Below are 25,847 nucleotides of genomic sequence, written 5' to 3'. Positions count from 1 at the left end.
CACTTGCTCCAATTTCCATTCTATCTTATATCCCTGCTTATATTCTAATATCTGGCTGTCACTAATATGCCGTGTCATAGTTCAACTGCTATCTAAAGGACAGGGTGGTAAAACACGAATAAATTATTACCACGTCAATAGGAAGGGACTTCCCCTCAAAACTCCCTTCCACCGTAGGCGTACACAACGCTTTTACAATAAAATAATATAGGTAAGTAGGGATATTACATGTAACTGATTGTTAATACATGTAAATTTCGTGTCTCGATATTGCTTCCGTTGCGATAAACTTAACTTCTGGCTTTCGCGTTTTGTACCGTCAACATTGCAGATGTATACTGGTAAATCTTGAACCCTTTGTACCCCTTTCTTTATAGTAATTTATACACGTTTATACACGTATACGTATATAATGATTACTCCAACTCGGTGTTTTCCCTAGTTGTTGAAAGCGACATTAAAATGTAAATTAAATTTCATATAAACGATCGAGTATTACCTATTATTCATATCCCATAAATTTAAATCACGAGTTACTTTTTTAAAAAAAAGTTATCAAAAAACTCGAAAATTGGCTTTAATTATGCAAATCTACAAGAATCCGAAGGATCGGTGCTTGACGGACGTCACCGACTTCAGAGTTTGTCCTATCCCTGACAAAATTAATGTTTATATAAATAATCAGTAAATTCTTTTGGGTATGGCTTTCTGGTAGGTTGTGGTGGTGGTGGTGCACCGTGGTGGTAATGGTGATGGTGATGGCACAAAATGCGAAATCACCATGAAATAACACCCATGTCTTATTTTTCAGATGTGTTGGGTACATTAGGCCTAATAACAAAATTGAAAGGTTCCGATTTACGCTCCCAATAGGTGGGGGTAGGTAGATTTTTTATCTTATTTTTTTTTTACATTTTTTTTTCATGTGTGAGTTTCTAGTTCAGGTTAGTTATGTTTTCTGCTGTTTTCCATATGGTTGCCGTGTTATTGGTTTCTTCTCATCAGATGTACAGCCATTACAGATTGAAAAAACAGTTTAATATGGTCTTTGAAGTCGATGTCAGTTTCGGCATCCACTATTTCTTGCAAGACTTCACAATTTTTGCAATTTTATAATTTTTTTCTCAAATTCGTATTAAAAAAATTTAAGATTGGCAATGAAAAACTAGGAGGGGTTGGGTAACCAGAACCAAACAAGGCCTTATTATAAAATACATGTCATACAAATGAAAGGATATTATACAGTATTGTATATTCATTTTAGTTTGGTTTTCTGAATATTTGAGAAATTTTCTGCTAATTGCCAATGAATATGATGGTTAATGTAATAATAATCATGTCATGTGGGGTTAGATGCTTTGTTTACCATCTGTATGCATTAAACATTTTGAGGTAGGAGGGATAAATGTGTACTTCTATGACAAATATGGGTGTTATTTTACCATGGTCAAGGTCGCAAAATTTAATGACATGAATATGTAAAGTTAAACCCCTACATTGTCTGACATTTGAGCCAAGTTTGGTTAAAGTAAGTCACAGGTGGCCAAGATTTGTAGCTGTTAGGACTGAAGCACACTGGGACTGGGGGGGGGGGGGGGAGACGCGACGACATACATCATCCCTATACTAGCTCCTCTAGGCCATTGACCTTGCTTATATTTAATTCACTGCAAATTTTGACTCATACTTGCATGCGGCTCAAATGAAGCAAAACTTGTGCAAGATATTCCATCTGAGCCCACTGAGGTATGGGATTTTATTATCACTGTGCACCTTTGTTTTTGAACTTTAACTATAAATTGAGACTTCCTGATTGAAATTACCACAGCTATGGTACGGTTTACAGCAAATAAAACAATATATCTTGTCTCTGTTTCCACACTTCTTTAACATGAGAACACAACCAACCTGATATTTGCAATGACTCAGTCACACAATTCTCTTACTTTTGCCAGTCTGTCGACCATCTTTTATTGTACACAAAATATCATCTCCACGGTATGGTCTTAGCTGGGTGTATGTAACACATATATCTTTTTGAATAGATGTAAAGCAAGTACATTTACAGGATAGTAGGATTACATTAAGAGAACTAGGCGGCATAAGCTTGACAGATACCCCTTAACTTGACTAACAATAACAACACATACTGATGATATGAACAACCAGTGATGTTCACAGATATAGGAGCAAAGCAACAAGCTAAAACTTACCTAGGGGACCCATGCCAATAGTCAATGATGGACAAATAAAGTGAAATGAAATGATGAGAGGATGGGATGGGTGACAATAAATTCAACAACTAGCGGAATTAATCATCAGAGGAACATTGAAGTGACAGAAATTAATCAAACAGCAAATGAAAAAAAAATCATTAAATCTCTCCAACACAGTGGCCGAGCATGCTGGCAATTAGTTATTTTATCAAAAGTTAGACCTCTAGACTTGTTCTGTCACAATATAATTGAATAACAGCAGTGAACTTTTGTACAGGATCAGATATAGGAACCTTGTAAGTATCCTGACACTATCACAACGCTTTTGTAAGGTTTTATTGACCATGCAAAAGTGACAAGGGCAAAAAACACTAAAAAGAAGAGCCCTTCACCCTGGATGTGAGCAATTTTTAAAGACAACTACAATCTGTACATTCTGCAATCAATGGTAAAAAGGACAACTAGGAAAAGGAAATCTCCTGTTTCTGTACACAAGCATGATTAAAAATCGTTTTCTTTTTTTTTTTTAAAGTTTCACTACCTCCTCAGAACGAGATACAATGAAAACTCTTGAGTAAGCCTATTTTTTTCTGTTATGTCCTGAGCCAAGACAAGATCTCTCTTTTTTTTTTAAAACTCCTACATGAAATAATGCATCACTCAAGCACTCCTTGGACATCGTAATGCAAGTCACATGAGCATCTCTAGCTCTACGATAAAACCACAACATAATATCACTATCAATGTTGTTTTCCTGGCATGGCATGGCATCACTGAAACTAACAGTACATTACAGAAGTCTTTGTCCTCGTAACCTGAAAATCTCATGCACTATAGGAAGCTGTAAGATTGGGCACTGTACAGAACTGTAGTCAAGAAACTGACCCGGAAGCAGAAGCATATGAATGAATGAATATGAATGAATGAATGAATTCGGTGAGAATAATGATCTGAGAACAAACAGAACAAATTTTAAAAACAAAACAAAAAAAACAACAAAAAAAACAAAAATCTACAACTTCTGAATAGAGATGAATAACAATGAAAATATAACATTCAAATTTAATGAACATTCTAGGCGAACAGAAAAAGAAGAGTCTCTGGCTTCTCACTAGAATACCAAATAATTTTGTTTGATTACTATGTTTTCTCCTTGTTTATGTCAGCTTTATTTCAATTCACTTTCATTTCAAAACACTTTGGGACCCGAGCATGTATTCCTCAAGAGAAAAAAGAAGGAAATATTCATTTTTATGACATAATGCTCCAGGTTTCTATCGGTTTCATTCACGTCTAACAAAACATATCAAATTGGTGAATTTTGGAATGCAATCAACTGATTTTTGTAGGTGTCCACATATATTTTTTTTTGGTTTAAAATGTCTACAACTTTTTCTGCTTTGTGAGCCTGCACAACAGACCTAGTGTATAACCAGAAACTCTTCTTTTTCTATTACGATGGCCAAACCATGATTTTTTTTTTAATAAAGTATTTTATAAAGATATAATGTACAGGTACTATATAAAACCACTATATAGTCTTCTTTTTGGTTACTGTTTTAAAGGGACAATTACAAACAAGTTCCCAATACAAAATGGGATAAAGTATCTTACAACATGGTGCATATATACAAGTGCAAAAAAACAAAACAAAAACACTACAACTAATCACTACATCAACTTAGGCTATCACAGAAAAATCTAACACTGCCTACTTATCTACGAGACTAATGATAAAGTGCACACTATGTTATATAGCTTTCGCTTAGATATCTCTGGTACATAATATCTGCTACTGTACAAGTTTGTCAGACTCACTACACCTTGTTGTTCTGACTTGGCCCACACAATGGCCTTTGAAGTTTGACCTCAGTGGATGACATTTACAACACATTGAGATCAATCACAGTTAGTGATTTTCTATAGAGTAATAATCAATATAGGCTGAATTTCACAGCATATTCACTGTATTCTTTTTGTTTGTTTTTTTCTTCTTTTTGTTCCTCTTCGTACAAGATTCTCCATTACCCTTTTCTTCTCAACTATTTACATTGCTTTTACTGTTGGTAAAATCCACCATTTTGTGAATATGAAGTATAATGTTGCTGTCCATAGCCCTGATAGTGTTGTTGTTGTTGCTGCTGCTGTTGTTGTTGTTGTTGTTGTTGTTGTGGCTGTTGCTGCTGCAGTTGTTGTTTTTGCTGTTGATACGAGTGATGTTGTTGTTGTTGTGGCTGCTGCTGTTGTTGTTGTTGTTGTTGTTGTTGGGATTGCTGCTGTTGATACGGAAGCTGAGGTTGCTGCTGAGGATACTGTTGCTGCTGATATGCTGTTGTTGTTGCTGCTGGCTGTTGGTATTGCTGTGTCTGTGGATGGTAATGTTGCTGCTGCTGCTGCTGCACTTTTTGGTCCCCGTAGCCTTGTCCGTAACTATTGAAGTTATACGGTTGTTGCTGCTGCTGTTGCTGTGGATACTGCTGTTGTTGTTGTTGTTGTTGTTGTTGTTGTTGCTGCTGCTGTGGATACTGCTGTTGTTGCTGTTGTTGGTACTGTTGTGGATACTGGTATGATTGGGTTTGCTGCTGGTATGGTTGTTGGTATTGCTGCTGAAGCTGAGGTTGTTGTGACGCTTGCTGGTGAGGCTGATGTTGAGAAGGGGGTTGCCTAGGGGGTGGTGGTGGAGGCTGTATGAAATACACAAATAACAAGATATTACAATCAGTCACTGAATTAAAAACCAACCAAGACGACATACCTTGGATAATGTGACCCTGGTAAGTTTTACAATTAGTCACTGAATTAAAAACCAACCAAGACTACATACCTTGGATAATGTGACCCTGGTAAGTTTTCCAAACAAACAACACTGGATTTCAATTTTATTTCCTTTTTAAACATTTTTGTGCTTGGAATTATTCACACCATATTTTTCATGCAGACAAATACAGGGACTAAAACACATGATTGTGGATTGCAGGTTAGAATGAACATTTTGTGGAATTTATCTTTGTTCTTGTTGGGGAAAAATTCTTGAAAACTACAATCTACAACAATGTGTTGTTCTTGGTCTCTGAGGTATGCTCACCTGTTGAAAGCCATGTCCTCGTCCTACAGTATGTTTACCATTTCCATTGACTTCTGGTTCTACCAGCACATCATCTTTGGGACAATACAGAACAAGTCATCATGAGTATAACAGTTATTACATCTAATTCTAGTAACACAGAAATACACGATAATATGACAGAATCCCATGTAACATGAGTGCCAGTGTGGTGAATTTGGGGTATTTGCAACAATGCTTGTGTTGGTCCCTGTGGCTGTACTTTCACAAGCAGCAAAAAACACTGCAAGTAAGAGTGAAAATACCCATGGGTACCAAATACTGGCACTCACACATCACAGGATTCTGTTATTATTACACATGTTTATCCAATACTGCAAACTTCAGTAAAAATAAGACTGTGTTATCACTTGATTTCATGTGTAAGGAAAAGACTACACCCTCATTTACATACAATATGCAATATTTTGGGATATTGCATTGCATTACAAATACCAATAGTATGTGCTTGCACCAGTGCAAGCACACACTGGTATGCATAACAAAGCCTTTCAGGTTACCTCATCTCAGTGCACAAGACATATGGAAAATATCCAATTTACTCTCCTATCTATGGAAACTGACTTTGACAATAAATTTAAAACAGTAACGGTAACCAACATTGATTTTTTTTTTCAATCCATCTTAATATAAAGGAGGGTTTTGAAAATGTTCATTCGTTCTCTCATCTAATAGAAATCAATGCAGTCAATTAATTTCAAAACAGTGACCCACTTTGATTTCTTCCAAGTGCAACTGCACAACAGAAATGTTAAAAAGACTTACTTTGTATTCTATCAAGTCCATTTTTAGGAGGTGGAGGAGGTGGCATTTGCAGCTTCAATGCAGGATTCACTTTCTTTATTTTCACAGGAGGTGGTGGTGGTGGTAGTGGAGGAGATCCCGGCCTTTTAAGTGGTGAGCAAACAAGTTCTTCTTTCTGTCTTAGACTACCAGAATCTCTCCTTTCTCTTTGTCTGTTTGTTATATCAACATCCCTTCGTATCTTTTCCAAAGGATCTTCTCTGCTCCTCTCTGGTGTACTTGGTTTCCTGCAACATAATCCCAAGCGTATATAATGTTTAGTTATTTGATCACGCCCTATCTCATGATTGACACAGTTACTTCAAAGAAGATTAAAGACCATTTTAATGGTTTCTTTTTTAACAGGGTTGAACATGTAGATCGATTGAACAAATGTTAAGAACTAAATGTAAAATTTGACCATACTTCTTTCTCTCACTGTAAAGTACTTCTTTCTTCCACCTAACAGTCATGAATACTACTAACATGCAATACACTATGATAATATTGAACGACTGATCAAGTACATGACAAATTAGTGGCAATGTTAGTGTGTCTGTCACACATTTCACTCCCTAGTATCTTTCAAACGTCAACATTTAAACTAATCTAACCAAGGTTGTTTTACTCACCATTGCACTTCTGATTCCTCTTTCTTTTCTTTCTGTTTCACAAGTAAAGGGCTGCCTTGGGATATAATTTTCTTGATTGGCAGTGGCAGTGGTACTTTGTTGTCCAGTTTGTCCTCTGCAGGGCTGATGGGTTCAAACAAAGGTAATGGAGCCAATGTTGGGATGGGTTTGGCCTGTGACTTGGTGATGTCAGGGTTGTCTGCTGACTTGCTTGATGTTGTGCTTGGTGCAGCTGTTGTCGATGTTGCTGTGACCAATGATGTACTTACAGCCGTTGAACTTGGGGTCTGACTCTTCTCTTTCCTACTTGTCATACGCTTTCTATATTCAAGAAGTGAAACCTGAAAAAATAGAATAGAGAAGTTATTCTAGGAATGCAAAGAGGAGACATTTCTAATAATCCACTGTCATAATCTACTGTCATAACTCTTACACATACTGTGAATTGATTTATTTTGGTGCATACAAATTTTAGTGCAAATACCACATTTTAGGTCACTTTCTTTGGCTGATATATAATTGTTGACTACAGTGTAAAACTGGATGGTCTCAACAGAGTTCAGTTTAAAGGATTTCCAAAAGTTCTCACTAGCTTGTGCCCTGTTAACAGATCATAATCAGGCCAGTCAATGTGTACTAACTTATAATAAATACATAGTTTAGAGTTAAAATACACAATATACAATGTAACGGATGCAAAGTCACTAAGTATGAATCAACTCAGGACAATTACAATTTGTGCCACTTCATAGTGACAAATTCAATCCACGAACAATAACTGATATTTGGACAGTTTTTATTTGTAACTAAATTGCAAGTACTCATTCTTATCATTTCATGAATACAACTGAATAGCAAAGTTTATTGAGTAAGTTCTGTTAGTTATTTCCTATCAATAGCAATGTTATTGAGAAGTAACAATGCCCTTTTGGTAAGAAACCTATTTGATTTCCCAAAGAATTGGCCCTGCATGCTATGATATGAGCACTCAGGAATTTGACGACTTTGGGTTTCAGTAAATAAACTAACACAGTAGTTACCTTTCTTTTTACTGGGGTAGTGGCTGGTGATGCACTTGTTGTGTTAGACCCTGGAGGTGGCATACTGGTAGACGGAGATGTACTTGATGGTGATGGACATACGGGTGATGCCACCACAGGTGCCACCGATGTTGACGACACTGTTTGCAATGATACGGATGTAACTTCACTGCTGCAGGTTACGCTGCTGGATACATTCACAGGGGAACTGGACGTTGAAACTGGGCTGCTTGACACTGGGCTACTTGAAGCAGGGCTACTTGCACTTGTACTCTCAACTGATGACACACATGAAACAGATACTTCTTTGCTATCATCAATACCACTGTTACTAACAACAACATTGTCTTCCTCTACTTTAGCATTGCTCACAACAACAGGCTTCAGCGAAACTTCCGTCGACGAACTTATGGGTGGCGGCGGTGGCGGTGTATCAACAACACTTGTCTTACTACTGTTTGTTACTGGTCCAACATGACAGCTATTCCGTGTATCAGGAGACACAACAAAAAGCTTCCTGGGTGATGTAAATGATGTATATAGACCAGACTCGTTATATTTCACATGATCTTCAGCAAACGGGTTATATGAATGAAGACTGTAATGTGTCCTATTATCTGCTGGCCCAGAGTTCCTTCGGCTCCTGTAGTTTGTGGACAACATATCAAGATGTCTTGGATCCTTTGTCCTAAACACATGACTGCTATTTGCTCTGCTTGAATCCAACTGATACCTGTCAACTTTTGGTGAAGTACTCTGAGGTACCTTTACCTCTGTAGTCACTTTGTTCAGCTCATTGGCTGACTCGCTTCGCTTTAATACCTCACCCTTCTTTTGCAGACATCTAGGCAAATCTGCGTCACTGGAACAACTCACACGAAGAAGTGAACCGCCTGGATTTTGCACTCTTGATGCAGACGTCCTTGGGTCCTTAAGCAAAGAAACATTTTCCTTTATCGGCTGTTTAATTCCAGTTTCAATTTCAGTTTCATAAATGTTTGGTTCACACTTAACCGGTGTGACAGCATTGTGTTTATTTGAGTCCAAAATACATGGCTCACATTTAACAGGTTCAGGTTCATGTTTATCCTGTTTATCGTCAGATGAAGTCGAGATAATAATCTCTGATTTAGGTGTTTCATGAGAAAGAACGGCTTCATGCACCACATTAGTTTCAATAAGAATATTACTACTTGAGTCACTATCTCCAATTTCAATTGTTTGTGGTGTTATTTCAGTTTTTGATGAGTCTGTAAGATCCAGCAATCTTCCTTGGGTAATGATAGGGGTTAGATGTGCTAAGCTACTACTACAATCAGCTATTGTCACAGAAGGTGTAATCGGTGACAATTTGCAGTCTGTTGGTGTGCCAGAGAATCCACTGTCGGCTGATATCTGCTTTGCCAACTCCTAAACAAATACACAAAACATTAACTGTTACATGATGATAGACGAAATACAACACTGTACAAGACATTAGATTGATAGGAGAGTACAACAAGAATTAGTATTGATGAATCTTTGTGGTTAGTTACATATATGCTAGCAACAAAAAAAAGAGGATGGCAGTGATGACACAATATGCCAACAGTAAAAGTAAAGCTCATTTGGACTTTTGAACACTAGACAAACATATACAGCTGCATTAAGCAATGAAGAATTGAGCAAACTGCTAACCTTCTTCAAAGGTGGAGGAAATGGAAATGGAGACTGGTACTTGCTGACTTCTGGCGTAGTGTCAGGAGAGGATATAGGCTACACACAACAAAATAAAGAAAGGCAAGGATATGTCAACATCTCAACACAGAGAAAACGAGCTCCACAAATGAAACATTGTCATCATGACTAGAAGTTAATCAGCTACAAGCAGAGGTACATAAATAATCTAACATATTCATTCCTATGTAAAATCCATGTAAAATGTCATTGGGATTGAACTATAAGTCTAAACACTGAGCTTACCTCATATCTACATATTTGTGCAACTGGTGTAACAGGAGTTATTGGTGACAACAACGGTTTATATCCATTCCTTGCTGACTCGTCCACTGACATTTTAGGCCTGGGTGATGGCGTTCTCAGAATGTTTTCCATATCACTTGAAGATACTAGTGGAGGTGGCGGGGTGCTTGCTGTTACTGGTGCTGGTGGTGGTGGTGGTGGAGCCGCTGTTGTTGTGACAGTTACTGTTGTCACAGTCTCTTCAGCAATTGATGCACGAAGCCTGCGCTTTTTGAGTGGCGTCATAAAATCTGCAAAAGTCAACACCCAAAATGTTCAGCATAGGTGTAATACAGAAAACTGTTGCATACATTGCCAGTGATGTCCAACACTACAGTCCCTTCTCAATCATTTGCATTACTGACTATTCAGAAAGCTGTTAGCTTAATTTGGCTCTCTTGAACTATGATTGACATGATCATTTTTTACTTGGCAATCAATACAAAGTTCTTGAAGTGTATCAACCAACATATCTTTGTTGGCAATATGTATAAAACACACAAATTTATGTAAATACTGGCCCCATTACTAAAATATTACACATAAATTAACCTCTGAGAAAACAAAGTAGACTGGTTTCGACTTTGTATCATAGTTACTTCTGTGTATTGATCTATCTTCTTGTAATCTAACTCTTACCATTGATAGATGAACTTGTCGGTGATACCGCAGGACTACTTGTAGCATTACTGTTGACTGTTGGACTCAGTGTACCACCATTACACACAGGAGATAAACATTCTGCAGCACCAACTTTTGTGGGCGATGTACTCGCAGATTCACTCATAGCCTGCCTCAACCAACGCTGTTATAATAGAAACATACAAATATGTACTCATTATTTCAAGAAACCTTCCTGACTCCACGAGAAACATGAATGGCTATGAAATACTCTAAAATGGATAAAACGTAATAGGGGATTTACACCAACCTTTTTCGCTGACCCCATACTGGTGCCTAGACCGCCATTAACACTTTTGTCAAGAACATTGGCCACTGCTGCTTTCCACACTGGTGTACCAGATGAGGAATGTGATGTCGACAGTTGAAGATCAATAGGTTCTGTTTTGATGGTCAGTGGCTTGTTAGTCGATGTCTCTTGGGCTTTATCATTCAACCACTCATTGATTAAAAACTGAAATAACATAAACAAATCAGTATTAAACATATGTCATTCACCAAACTAATCAAAATATGTAGCGATGTTACCGTCTGTGACTATAGTATAGAGGCAACCTGTCTATACTTGTCTGACGAGTTCACTTGCGGTAACCTAGTGGACATACATATTCCTCTCTTCAGAAAACCCCTACAAAAGTGAACATGATTTTGATAACATATTTGTCTTCAGCTACCTATAAGCTACAGCTACACTTGCAAGGAAAGTATCCATCCAAGAAGTTAAAAATACAAATAAGTTCAATTCAAGCATTCTATTACAATAGCTGTAATTTATTCCAAGTTAATTTCCTACTTTTGTTAGATAACATGGCCCTGCACTAATTTCATCAACCTGTCTTTAGTCTACCTTTTTCCAGTGCTGTGTGGTATAATCCCTACAACTAACTCTGCTGCCTATGAATTTGATGTCAATCTGTAAACTGCTAGTGCCTTTCTCTCCTTCATTACTGCGAACAATCTGTGAGATCCTTGTGTCTATCCATATCTCACTACTGGCAACTATTCTTTCTCTCCTATTCTCTTCTACAAAGACTCTGTTCCCTGTCTGTGGTCTTGATGTCACAGCCTACAAATCAAATGTTTTACTGACAAATGACTTGTTTATATACAGTATTCAAACTAAGTACCTGCTTCTCAATAGCATCAAGAATACATAACCGATAACATAACCATAAATAAGGTTTTCTCTCACACACTTCTCAATTTTAAATTTAAAAAATCAAAACATTTACTACACATATGTTCATTTAGGTGTGTTCACTTGTCTAATATACACTTGTATGTACACACAATCTAAGAAGTTTATTACCACACATACCACATACTCATAAAATACATCACAGATGCATCTACAATGAAGCTTTACTAGGGAATTCTCTCAAAGAGTTTTTTAAATACTGCTTGAATATGTTACCTTCTTTGTTGGAAACTTGAATGTTTTGGTCAGCGATGTAGGTGAAGCCAGTCCTGAATTACTATTGTCACTGAAACTTGGTGGTGGAACTGAATTGATGGGTGTTGAACATGTACTCTGTTCAGGTGATGATGGTTCTGCTATTGATGAAGCTGTACTGTTCACACGCCTCCTGAAATCAGTGACAATCACAACAATGAGTTACATCAAGGTGTTCAAATATTATCACCTTTTATGCAAACATTGTAATTTTGGATAATCATGGTGCTTTTTCATGTAAACAATTGTATATACACATTATTTTCACAAACTTTCAACAATTCAAACTTTACAATGCTCTCATAATCACAATGTGTGGTTAATAAGACATCACACCATGTAAACAAATTGTTGGTAATAATTCAAATAACAGCATTTGAAATAAATACACTTTTCTTTGTATTTAAAGTGCAAAGTTCAGTTTCTATCCATGAAACATGAAAGCAAACTCTCTCATTTAAACAGACATAGATCAATTTCACTTGCCTCTTTGCTGATCTTCTCCTGGAATGTCTACCCTTTGTTCTTGGTTTCAATGACTGGGGGACTGGAACAGGCTTGCTTTCCAAACCATTGCCATTCTGTATTGACATAAATGGGAATGATCGTTAACTTACTATGACATACAATGGCATCATATTTGTTCAATACTAGATCTACTTCACCAAATAGATTTAGTGGCAACAGAAATGTAACCATCCCTTTTGACCCAAGCGTAACTCGGCTTTACCTTATGCCTTTTGTAGTCCAATTTAGCCAAGTAAATTGTTCCATCTAATTTCTGTCACTGATTTCCATTGGTCTAACAGACCACCTTTGTAGTCTAGATATGATATTTAATAGTCTATATTGGATGGATATTTTTGATAGAAGTCTGTCCATGTCACAATAGAATGTACACTTCTCATTTAATATCAAATATATTGGCATTTTGGAAACTAAATGCCTACCTGCTCTCCTTCCTTTTCCTCTTCTTTGTTTTCATTCCCAACACCCTCTTCTGCCTTAGCTGCCTTGGCTTCTTTGGCTTGTGCAATCCTCTCAAGTGCCTGCTGTCTCCTTTTCTCTGTCCTTTCCATCCTCTTGAAAACATCCATGATGGCCTGCATCTTTCTTTCTTCTCTCGTCATCTTCTTCTGCTCATGTTCATGCTCATGTTCATGTTCATGTTCATGTTCATGTTCATGTTCCTGTTCCTGTTCATGTTCATTATCTTGTTCTTGTTCCTGTTCTGGTCCTGGTTCTTCTTTAATTTCTGGTGCTTTCTGTTCCTTTGTTGCTTCATTCTCTGGCTGCTGATCAACAACAGGTGTTGAACTTTCCACTGGTTCTTTGCCAGTCTGTGGCGTCTAATGATAAAATCATAACATTTTACTGGTTAAAGGCATGATATCCACATCTGGGACAAACTGTTCTATCACACTGCCATCTGTGGTGGTAATGAGTAATCATCATCTCTATGTCCTGAGGAAGGCAAGTGTGACGTTGCTGAAACCATAGACATGAATAAAAGGAACTTGGTTATGCATCAACGAACATCATTCTGATGGTGAATATACTCTTTAGCGATGAATTAAGCAAAAATCATATGACTATATAACCCAGTAAGTATCAACCAGATAGTCTAACCAATTTGTTACATTGGTGTGATCAACATTCCAGCAAAGTTTGCACCCAATTTCCACAAATTTTCTGAAACCACCTGAAAACATGACATCCGCATTCATCTTCCTTCTAAATCATAATGACACATCTGAACAATGGTCATATGAACAATGGTGTCACATCTAAGACTGAAAACATATATTTCTAAAACTGATAAAAAGCAAGAACATTATTTTATCAAATGTGTTCATGAAAAGACTATGTAGTTCTTTCAAGTGCTCTTACCACCTTACCAAAATTGACAAAGTCTGTTGTTTGAAAAGACCTTTTAATATTAGTTTAGGCTTTTTTACAAGCAATATGTAGTTGTACTAAGACTGTATCTACCCTTGGCTATCAACTGTTTGTATGTATTTCCATAAGCTACTAACATATTAAGCTACTAACATTCTCTTTTACCTGATTGCTGTGGTTGGAAATGGACACCCTCAGAGGAGACACCTTTCTGTTTTTACTTGATACAGTACTGGCAACACTTGTAGGATTGGAAAGCTCTTCCTCTCCGAGAAGGATGTGGTTGTTATGGTTTATTTTTTTCTTCCTGCTATCATGTGCAATATTCTTGAAACATTTGCTATTATGTTCAGCCACAGGACAGTCCTGATGTGAGCATGCACAGTCTACTGGGTAGTCACTGTAAATAAACCAATAAACCAATTAGTCAGTCAGGGATGTGTGTGTGTGTGTGTGTATGTGTGTGTGTGTGTGTGTGTGTGTGTGTGTGTGTGTGTGTGTGCGTGTGCGTATGTGTGTAATACAAACATGTCGAATGAACAAGTTTAAAATATGTCAAATCCAGGATAGACTGTTAAAAATATAATAATCTGAAAATGACTTGATCTTTGAAAGTACCATTTCTCTATATATCGTGTACTGTTGATAATTCTGCTCCTAATTACAAAGAGGAAATGAAATATTTGAACATCCAAGACAGGAGGCAATGAATCACAATCAAACACCCATTGAAGGTTGTTGTTCATTGTTGTGCAAACTGGAAATTCCAAAGTAGATTTCCTGTGTTCCAAGAAACCCACTCAACCCCATCATAGCAGAAAAATGGATGATATCACCATGGCAGGAAAGAGAAATTATGAGAACTTACCAGTCTTTGAAGTTGTAATCAAACCCAATAGTCACCTCTGCACCTTTGACAATTTCTATGCTGGCACAAACATACAGGTGTATGTTACCATCAATAACAACATGTTGAATCTAGAATCACACAAAATACAAGGAAACAACAAATTACAGTGGTGGCAACAACATTATACGTCACATGCTAAATGATGATAAATCTCCCTCCCACATATTACTGCAATTGATTATACTTGACAGAATGAATTTCCTTTTACATGGTAAAGGCTAGTCTGTTTGACACCATTCATCATGTTTAATACCAAGTCTCATGTGGATAATAAGGAAAAGACTCATCACTTCATTTCTCTCATTTTTTTCTTCATTTTACTCATTATCTAAATGGCTTCACGTTTTTTGGACACGATAGGCAGATCAAATTGAACTACAAAGATAACTGGCCAACTAAATAAACAGGTACATGGTAGCTATGCTATACATTACTGAAGTAAACAATAATCTTGCAGTCGTGGTTACAGCACACACATGATACCATACAGCATGATGACCAGAAATACAGAACACGGAAAAACAAAATGCAACTCAGATAAATGTCACAGCTTGACTTACCCTGGCATTGGGACTGCAAGACCTCCTCACAAACCTGGCATCGTTACCGTATGACTGGGCATCTATACACATTTCAACATTACTGAAGTTGTTGTAAAATAACACAAATGGGTATGGCCTGAGTAGAGAAAACAAATTGCGAACATTTAGCAACGTCAACAGTTATTTCAGTCATCTACCATATAACTAATGATTTATAGCATGTCAAGTACCTCATGTCTCAGACTTACACAATGTTATCTGCCTCATGTGGTCAGGACAATAAAATAGCTATTTTGTCAGATAAATTGCCTTATAAATCACAGCATAGCACATGAAGAATTCCACACCATGCCATAAAATCACATCTATACAAGTCTATATCTGGTGTATTATGTACATAGTACCCGACTACCTAAAATAGATTTTGTCACAGCACACTCGCTGTAAAAGCTTTGATAACAAGAGAACCTTCACAAGTACAAACCTTCTGAAGAATGGATCCTGAACATCAAACTGTTCCTTGAGCATTATCTTTCCTTTGTACTCTATGATTGGTTCATTTTCCTTGACATTCTGAATGGTCTGCAGACCTTTCCAGTTCTTGTTTATGGTAGCAGCAATGGCTAGCTGGGCTGGAAGCTGCCCATTCAGCACAAACAATCCATCCGTGGTGCTCTGTTTATGTGATGCCAACACATGTTGAATATCAGCACTATACTGATTTATCTCTGCTTTTTCATAGTTTTCTAACCATGTCCTGTACAAGTAAAGAAAAATAACAGTGATGATGTTGAATTCAGAAAACATAACAGTTTTATGACAGTAATTACTCAATTTCTGGAACCTTACACAAACCATAACTATTATACTTACAAGTTACATAAACCATAAACAGTAATATTTTTGAAACCATGAACAGCCAACTTTTTGGAACCTTACACAAACCATCGACATTATACTTACATAAACCATTAATATTAATATGTATCTTTGTATATACAGTTACAGTGACATAAACTCTCAACTTCTGTTAATGTTTCATTACAGAATAGAATAATATAACATTGAATACGTAGCCAGTTAAATGAATTTATGAAGCACATTTTTACAGTAAATAATAACAATACTGATTAGACTAATACTAAATAGATAATACTATAATCATTGAAAACTTGAAAGGTCAATTCTAACAGCCACACACAGTGTTCTCTCCACAGGATAGATGGCAAGGATGGTGGCTTATTTGCATATTAATTTACATATAAATAGCATAGTAATTTGCATATTGGTTTGCAAAGTGATCAGCATGTAATATGCATGTCTTCAACACTGGAACACTGTCATGTTCATTTTAACACATACACTCATGTACATTGAGGATCAGCCATTTCTCTTCATGTGCAAGTATTATTATGATTTTGTAATTCAAAGATTGCTAAAGCTCAAGGATGGTAGAATACTTTTGAAGCACGGTAGAAACCTGCTGAGCATGGTAGCCTAGATGGCAAGAATGGTGTTTGCACCATGCTTTCCCTATAGTGGGGAGAATACTGCACACAGTTCCGATAGTATGCATGAAAATTAGGATATTGACTGTCTATTACTGAGCAAGGACATTGACAGGGAACTCACCCCATGCTGCTATCCCATGGGTCCATGGTATCTTCATTGACATCAAATTCAACAAATTCAGATTTCACTTTGATCTTCTGTCCACTATCATGCTTACTCTGAAATTTAAGGGACATTGTTTTGTTAAGGTATGAAGTGACTTTTCTTGTTCAATGAATACCACATAGAAACTGTATCTAAGGAACTGACTTCTTCACTTCACATACAACGACTTTGTCTTCTTGGTACCTGTAACAATGGCAACAGTCACACCTATTGGCAAACCATTTGATTTTGAATACATCATGAATTCATGTGGGTTTTTTTTAAACAAGACAGCACAAGGCCTTACTTTTTAAGCTTGTATTCAGAAAACCTTTTCCTCTGGTAATTCAATGTGTGAAATAAGATGACTGCCCTCGATCTTTTGAATCACTTTTCCTATCAGGCTGAATGGTGAGGTAGAATTGTGAATGATCCGATGACTAATTCCATGTGCATTACTTCCCATCTCTCAAATTCATAATTCAACCCAAAAGTCTCTATAGTATAATGGGAACAGACAGGGAAGTTGAACTCATTTCAAAACCGTTCGTTATTCATTAACTGAGACAATAACCTACCCTGAACTTCTTCTTAATGCCTTTGTCTTCTTTCTGGTCGTCTTTCTCCCTCCGTCGCCTCTTCTTCTTCAGTTTCTTACTCTTGAGTGTTGTAAGAGTCAAGCTGGTCGGAGAGTTAGACACGGCTGTGTATGTTGTTGTCACCTCTTCACAACTGTCTGTTGCACTTGTATCTATTTCAAGAAATACATTCACATTGTCATGATTTTGCCCAGGGCATGTGAATAGTTATCAGACACCTGCATCAACGACATGAAAAACAGTTTGCTTTCACATTATTTGAACTTACTGACAAATTATACAACAATTTTGTTATAACCCTTTGAAAGAAGCACAGTTAAGTAATACAGCACAGTTTATCTCATTGTTATAGTCCTGTATTTTCGCAAAGGAAAATAGAAATTGTATTTCAATGACACTACATGCTTTATGGTGTGAACAAGTCATGATACAATAGGTGTAAATTATACACCCTGTGGAGTATGAAAGTGTTTGCTTAGTGTGGGAATAGATTTTCATACATAAAAATAGATCTGGTAATAATAGAATTATCTATATTATAACAAAATGCCGCATCAACATTATAGAAATGAAATATCATTTTTGTACTTCTATGGTCCAATATATGTATGCAATAAATTTTGGCTGCTTCACTAAAAATTATTGCCAAATCAATCATGTTTTATTTTTTGGTCTCTTTCTAAAATATATGTTAGTAAATCGATTTATCATTTCTCATACGTCACTTCTAAATTTATTTACCTGTCATTTCTTCTTTCTTCTTTGACTGCAATGAGACTGCTTTTTGTTTATCTACTTGACGGGGTTGACACCGCTCACAAAAATATATGTCAGGGATGTTTGCTTTGTCTATACTCATACACTCAACGTGTTGCCAAACTGAACACTGATCACAACAAATCATATAGCCATCATCATGATCAAAGCCACTGAAAGACAGAAGAAATAAAATGTGGGTAAACATACTGTATAGTACAGCAGTACTTCAAACTACAACAAATATTCAAATTGTATAACAACAGCTCGTACACATTATCTTGAAGTTCAAGACACTACTTTGACTCTGATAGCATATAGAATGCATCCCATGTTGACAATGAAAGCCTAACTAAATTGGAGTGGATTAATGTAATCAGCAACACAGTCAGGTCTCTAGTGAGTTCGGTAATTGAAAGTTCTATTACTGGCCAGGCCTGTGTTTGAGCACAACCCTGGACAGTGTACAACTTCAAATGGCACGCATTATACATAATACATGTTACACCCTGTCAGAAATGACTCATAGTCACATCAGGCTTATCTTGTCTTCCTCAATATGACATACAGCGAAACATGAATATTTAATAACTGTAAACTTATCGCATAGTGCAGCCTGTAGGCACTGTTTATATAGAGCAAAAACTAGCATGCAATATGTTATAATCTTCCAACAAACAAGGTTTTTGATTTTGAAGAGTCACTTTGGACCTAGGAGCTTGTTAGTTGTTTAAACAACCTAACTTTAACAAGATCTGGTAGGTGGACGTTATGTTATTCAGTATTCGACTTCCTGAAACTACCACTTCTAACATTAGTGATGAGTAGATTGGTGAGTAATAATGATTTGATTACTTGTGCTAGTTGTGCTATACTCAAAACAGGTACAGATAATTGAAAATAACCCTACTGAGTTTGTACAGGTTTTTGTTTTCAAAGACTACTATCCCTAAGACTGACCTAGAAATCAAGTACAAAAGTAATAACATTGTGAACCTGATAGAATTGGTTTTAACTATAAAACTACTGTGGAAAGACCCCATTTCCCTACCCTTCATTCATATATACATACCTACCAATAACATACATTCATACTACAGCTACAATCCAGATTTTTGACCCTGATATCCCCATACATTCATTCATACTTGCAAACACACACATACACATACAAACACACACACACACACCACAGCAAACTGTGAAACTGAATTGCCACTTTCATACATAAACACTGTCTTTCTCTCTCGACAGTCCTATGAGCCACTTTCATACATACACTTGCACAAACAGTCTGTCTCTCTTGACAGTCCTATGAGCCACTTTCATACATAAACTTGCACAAACACTGTCTTTTTCTCTCTTGACAGTCCTATGAGCCACTTCCATACACACATTTGTACAAACACACTGCCTGTCTCTCTTGACAGTCCTATGAGCCACTTCCATACACACATTTGTACAAACACACTGCCTGTCTCTCTTGACAGTCCTATGAGCCACTTCCATACACACATTTGTACAAACACACTGCCTGTCTCTCTTGACAGTCCTATGAGCCACTTCCATACATACATACATACATACATACATACTTACTTACATACATACATACATACATACATACATACATACATACATACATACAACACACCGTCTGTCTCTTTCACTCTTGACAGTCCTATGATTGATACTCTTACTTGGTCACCACTTAAGTTATTCATGTATCATTAAAATGATTCCAGCTGACTCACCATATACATCTTGTGATACTGCTCTCTTCGTTTTCATTTTCATCAGCAGTTTCTGTGGTACTTTGATTACTGGTATTTGATATCTCTTCAATGAAACCGTTTATTTTTGGGAGTGGGGGTGACTGAGGAGGAGTTGGTGGAGGTGGTGCTCCGTAATTATGGTCCTAACAGTCAAAGAAAACAAACAGTAAGTACATGTACAACTTCAAACAAAGTAAATGCAGTCAAACAGCCTTTCAAAACAAATAACTATGAAATCTACCATCAATTCTCATATCACACCCATACACTTTTGTTGTTTATTATCTGAAAGGAACTTACTGAAAGCTTTGTCAGATGAGAGAGAAGTATTTCCTGAGTATACATATATAAACAAAAGAGAATAGAGAGAAAACCATACTACAATAGTTTTGTTAAATTTGAAGGAAATAATTGATAGTGAGTCTATAATGTTCTGGCATGTATCTAATCATCCGACATACCAATTGTCACAGACTGTAATTTTGGACTTGATAAATTTAAGAGAGAGTGAATTCTGCTTTGCTATTCACAATTCAACTTTGTAACATATACACATAAATTATCACATTACTTTCATTAGTTCAAATTTTTCACTCCCCCACTGGCAAAATTCAGGAAATTTTGTTGACCATACAGGACAATCTCAATGGTTGTGTTGTGATATGAGAATGATTGGAGCAGTATAGGTTTAATTTTACACAATTGCAATCTTGTTCAGAAGCCAATTGGGTTGAAAAATAAAGTACATTTACTTTTATCCTAGGTTCCTTAGTATAGCTTATTTTTCAAGACATGTTCACAAAAAAAAACACATTTCATTCTAATGGTTTATACAGCTCATACGAATGCACATTAAAACAAGCCTTTGAAATCTCCTACATCATTAACACTCCTTTCTAATTGAGGAAGATAATATAGAGATCAGAATTTGAACGTACTGACATTCATTTGTGGCTGTAACATTCACACCTATTCATGTATTCAGAGAATGAACACTTTCTTCTTACTCCGAAATGATTGTATGGATACAGGATATTCTGATAGCTATTGCTAATGACTACGCTCTCAACATTTTTCTCTGCATTCAATGAATGAATACTCTCAGGATTCAACACACATACAAGCGCAAGGCATGGAAACCAAATTAGCATACTTTCAATATTACGACTGAATTTCACATTTGGAAGATGTAGATAGCATACCTGATACGGCAGTCCTAGATAGTGGTTATGATGATAATTGGGATGGTGATGGTTATGATGATGATGATGAGGATGATGATGGTGATGATGGGTATTTGTAGTCGTTATTAGTGTTGTTGTTGGTTGTTGATGGTAATTAGCATCTCCGGTAGCAACAGGTTCTTCGTTGGATTCTGGGCTGAAACAGATCAGAAGGTAACTGTCAGTTCTTTTGTCATTTCATACAGATATGTTTTTTTATATGACACACTCAAAGAACAACTACATCACTCAAATTTGTATATCAAGCATACCAAAGTCAGTCCCATTGTATATCTTAAGGATGTCATAAAGCTACAAATTTTGAAATGCAACTGTGCAAAACACAAACTACTCTTAATATTAAAGTTCTAGAAAGAAGCTGCTTAAAATTTCCAGGTACCAAGCAAAACAGACTACACTTCTAGGCAGTAAAATAAATTATTCTTTCGATGCCATAATAGTACAAATCCAAAAGAGGGCAGAGGGCACTTAGGTTTTATTTCAATCTTTAGATATAGATCTGTATATGTAAATAAGTTAAGAGAATCAGTTCTGTGTGCTGCCATCACTGTTTAATCATATTAGGATTTTAGTTCGGGTTATCCTGACAAATACTACCAGCTTTGCTGCTTGCATCGGCTAGTTTTACAATGAGATATGAACAGACAGATTTAGAACAACTCAACACATAACTCAATACAGGTTTGCGAATATCATGATTTTAACTTCAACTAAATTGTTTCTGGTTTAATGAAATTGTATGCTGTGAAGTTGTTTCATAGGGCTGAATATAATGTTTGAATTATGTGATGTGCAGCTTCTCATGTGCTTTGCCAAACTGCTCAATGCAACTACAGTTGTTGAACAATGAAAAATGATTTTGGTAATAAAACAACCAAGACAATCACACAAAGACACTTACTCAGACCCAGCAGCCATGACAATGAATGCGTCTTCTTTTCTGGTTGCAGGAGCAACATTGAATATGATACTCATCTCGCTTTCATCGGAAACCGAATCCACATCGACGTAGGTGACGCATGTGGGCCACAGGATAACCACTTGGCCCCAAGGCACGCACTCATTGCAATAACTCTGTCAGTCCTGTAATTGCAAGGGAACAACCAATCAGTACAGTCAAACACAAAACACTTCCACATATATACTGGGCTAAATTTGCCAACTCCCCATCTTCCATGCCATCACCTACATACATTGTACCATGTTCTTTTCCAAACAAGAAAACATAATCAACATACCAAGATTCATTAACATCGACATTTTCAGCAAATACATTGTATGGCAGACACCTCAGCATTTTCACACTTCAAGATATTGTCAATCTATTCACATTTTTTTCTAAATATGCATTTCCATACAAAATTGGCATTGATAAAACAGTCCTGACTGCACAAATCAACATATGACTATCCTCACTTTTCTAACTGTGCCAGTGCCAGTACCAAAAAACGCATATAGTAATCATTATACTACAAGATGTTCTCATTAATATTTCATAAATATATTTCATTATAGACCTTTTATATCTGGTCATCTCCAGTTATATTCTATAATAATTAAAAAAGTTGGAATGACTATAATAATCTGAATCTGAGAAATCCTCTATCATTTCTCTCTCTCTTTTTATCCCACTGAATTCCTTCTGCTATGTCTATTGCAGCTGTCACCATGTTGCTTGCCTGTAGGCAACACTTTATGGACTATGTTTCCACTGCACTGTGTATGTGACCAATGGGGACCTACCCAGCATGCCCGAGTACATGGTTCACTGAAATGCTAATCAGTACTTGAAAGGGACTAACAAGCTCCCATTTACTGATATTCTATCTTGGGCTAGATGCATTAAAGCCTTTCTGGAAAGCTTTATTGGGAGCCTTTGAATCACAGTCTCACAAAGGCTGACGTCATTATCCTTTGGGACTCAATTGATCTACAACAATAACGACCAACACATTAGACATTTTCATAGTACAAATGTAATCCAAACAGCCGCCATCTTGGCAATGGCATAACGAGTACATTTCAATTTTAAGCACCCAGTATACATGTACAAACAACCATTTTCACTTTAAATCAACAATTCACAAAAAAAACAAAATTGTTAATAAAGCAATTACAATTACTATGCATCTTGTGTAATGATAATAGACAGGTTTCCTGACATAGACAGGTTTCCTGACTGACTTGATGGAAACAAAAGCAGGAAATTATTACAATAACAAATACTACTACTGTTTCAAATAATTGCCTACCATTCTTTCTTCACATTGAAATATTACAAAAAGCAATATAAACATGGTGACTGAACTACCATTTTCCAGTATACAACAGGATTAAAATTCTGACTACTTCTACAAAAATTTAATTATCTTTATCATATTGTTTATAATTTTATGATATCAAATACGGAACAACATTCAGCTTATTTCCTTAAACTTATTACTCTGTATGACATTTTTCCATATTTATTTCTACTTGCGGGGTCATTATTGTGCCTGAAAATTAATAACGGTGAGAATCTAGGACAAAAGACAGATATGTTATCGTTTTTCTGTAATCGGTTATCATTTTTTTTACTTCTCAGTAGCTTTAGAATCTGTCTAGACAATGTCATAATAGCAGCTTTACACTCCCTTCATAAAGTGCCTCTTTCAGACATGAAAATAAACACTTCTACTAAGTTCTAGCAAAGGGGTTCCTCACTGTGTGGTAGGCTATGTCTGTACACCAAATCTGAAGGGCACCCAAACAGTAATTTCCACTACAAAGGTTTGAACAGTAATTCAAACGGTATCTTTAGAGGTTATGCACAACATGTTGTACAAAATTTAGCCAACTTTACACTTAACAACTGCGATGTAGTCTACTTTCTATGGAAATTTTTTTACTCTGTGGACTATTTATTGAAAATGTATCATTAGACCTAAATCATAATCGGACTATTTCCCTACAGAATGAGGTGCATTTTATGCAGACAGTATTTGTATGGGGAAAATAAACCATTCTGCAGCCACATTGGGAGAACTTGTGTCCATAATGACCTATTCTGTAAATAGGTGTACTATAGAGGTCTTAAAGTTATGAGTGAAAACTGCACAATTTTATGGTTCCCATTAATGCTGGCTAATAGGCCCGAATACTGTGCATGTATTGAGGCGACAACTCATTATGCAGCCATGCAGCTGCTGCTGTATTTCTTTCTTCTTCATTCATTATAATGAACGACCCCGCATCTCAAATATCAACAAACCACTAGCTATACACTACACTCACTAGACTGAATTTGATTCGACTATGTTAACCACATAGACTTTGCGACCTTTCTGGTTAATCTTTTCAATGTGGGGACGTTGTTATTCTCAGATACATTCACACATTACACATAGCCCAAGTTCATCCAATTTTGATACTCCGGATACACTAAAAAGCCAACAGAAATTGATCACTAGCTTCACTCGTAAATCCCATTTATAATGAACACGCAGGCTGTAATCGATAATGCTAGTGTGACTAGTAAAAGTAATAGCGTGCCACATACAGAATCAGAAATGAGAAATAATGTATTCCAGGGTATTTGCTTGTTATCATTTGGCAATCATCCAACATGTTCTGTTGTGACCAGCATTTTGACACAGTAAATTACAGAATATTTTTTATAGTGAAAACAATAACATGGAAAGCACATGGTGGCCTCAACATGTCATACACATCCTTAAACTATAAACGTTATCATCAACTAAGCTGGCATCCTATATTTTCCTTAAAATAGGAATCCCTTTCAATAGTTTTCTTATTAGTCTAAAATGATGACAAGAACAACAAACAGAACTATTATCAACACTTGTCAGTTATGTCTGGAGTAATTAAACACTTACTGGTATGCCATTATTGGTAATTAGCTTTAGCTGCCAACATTGAATAAATTTCCACCTTAAATTATAATGAAAATGACTTCCTCTAAAAACAAGAATTCAGGTATACTGTGAGATATGTTGACTTTCAATTCAAATAAATGCTTTTTAAAAAGAGTTCTTTCAACATTCTCTGATAGTACAAATAAACATATATTTACATTAGATTACTGTCACCCCATTTCTTATATCTGGTATATTTAAGTCTGCAGAAGTAAAAAAAAAAGTCAAGCACAAACACCTACAAACTCACCATTTTGTAAATACATGCATACGGAATGGTAACAACATTACAAATGAAACAAAGGAAAGGAAAGACACCATACAATTGCTAAGAAGTGAAATATGCACTGAAATACTACAAGACTAAATCAAGACCTCATTCACTTTCATAATTCATTTATATTCTAAATGTGCACTGCTAAAATGAGCATCCACGCATCTCTTCTATGCAGGGTGAAAAAAATTAAAAACATTTGTACCATTCACGTTGAACTCTGTTTACAAGACCAATTTTTATACAAAAAAGAAACTACATGGTTGAGATAATCTTGAATCATTTGTGGGGGTAATGTGAAATGGCTCTATAGTCATGCCACGTGGAAATAATAACTTCATAATGGTT

General features: G+C 36.3%; 1 protein-coding gene across 1 annotated transcript; it reads right to left on the bottom strand.

The window, feature by feature from the left end:
- Positions 1–1,850: 1,850 nt before the first annotated feature.
- Positions 1,851–22,286, bottom strand: LOC144436270 (uncharacterized). The gene is made up of 22 exons (XM_078125019.1): positions 22,213–22,286; positions 21,270–21,447; positions 20,047–20,210; positions 18,278–18,465; positions 17,516–17,688; positions 16,914–17,011; positions 15,766–16,038; positions 15,300–15,417; positions 14,698–14,807; positions 13,995–14,229; positions 12,881–13,279; positions 12,417–12,511; positions 11,892–12,063; positions 10,728–10,931; positions 10,436–10,601; positions 9,758–10,047; positions 9,473–9,550; positions 7,796–9,205; positions 6,756–7,096; positions 6,106–6,371; positions 5,302–5,375; positions 1,851–4,900 (listed from the first exon to the last, which is right to left on the bottom strand). The coding sequence occupies exons 1-22, from the start codon at positions 22,284–22,286 to the stop codon at positions 4,274–4,276; spliced, it is 5,733 nt and encodes a 1,910-aa protein (XP_077981145.1). The 3' UTR covers positions 1,851–4,273.
- Positions 22,287–25,847: the final 3,561 nt, after the last annotated feature.

This window comes from Glandiceps talaboti, chromosome 1, assembly GCF_964340395.1.
Source record: "Glandiceps talaboti chromosome 1, keGlaTala1.1, whole genome shotgun sequence".
In the NCBI taxonomy this organism is placed as follows: domain Eukaryota; kingdom Metazoa; phylum Hemichordata; class Enteropneusta; family Spengelidae; genus Glandiceps; species Glandiceps talaboti.
This window is presented reverse-complemented; position numbering and strand designations above follow the sequence as displayed.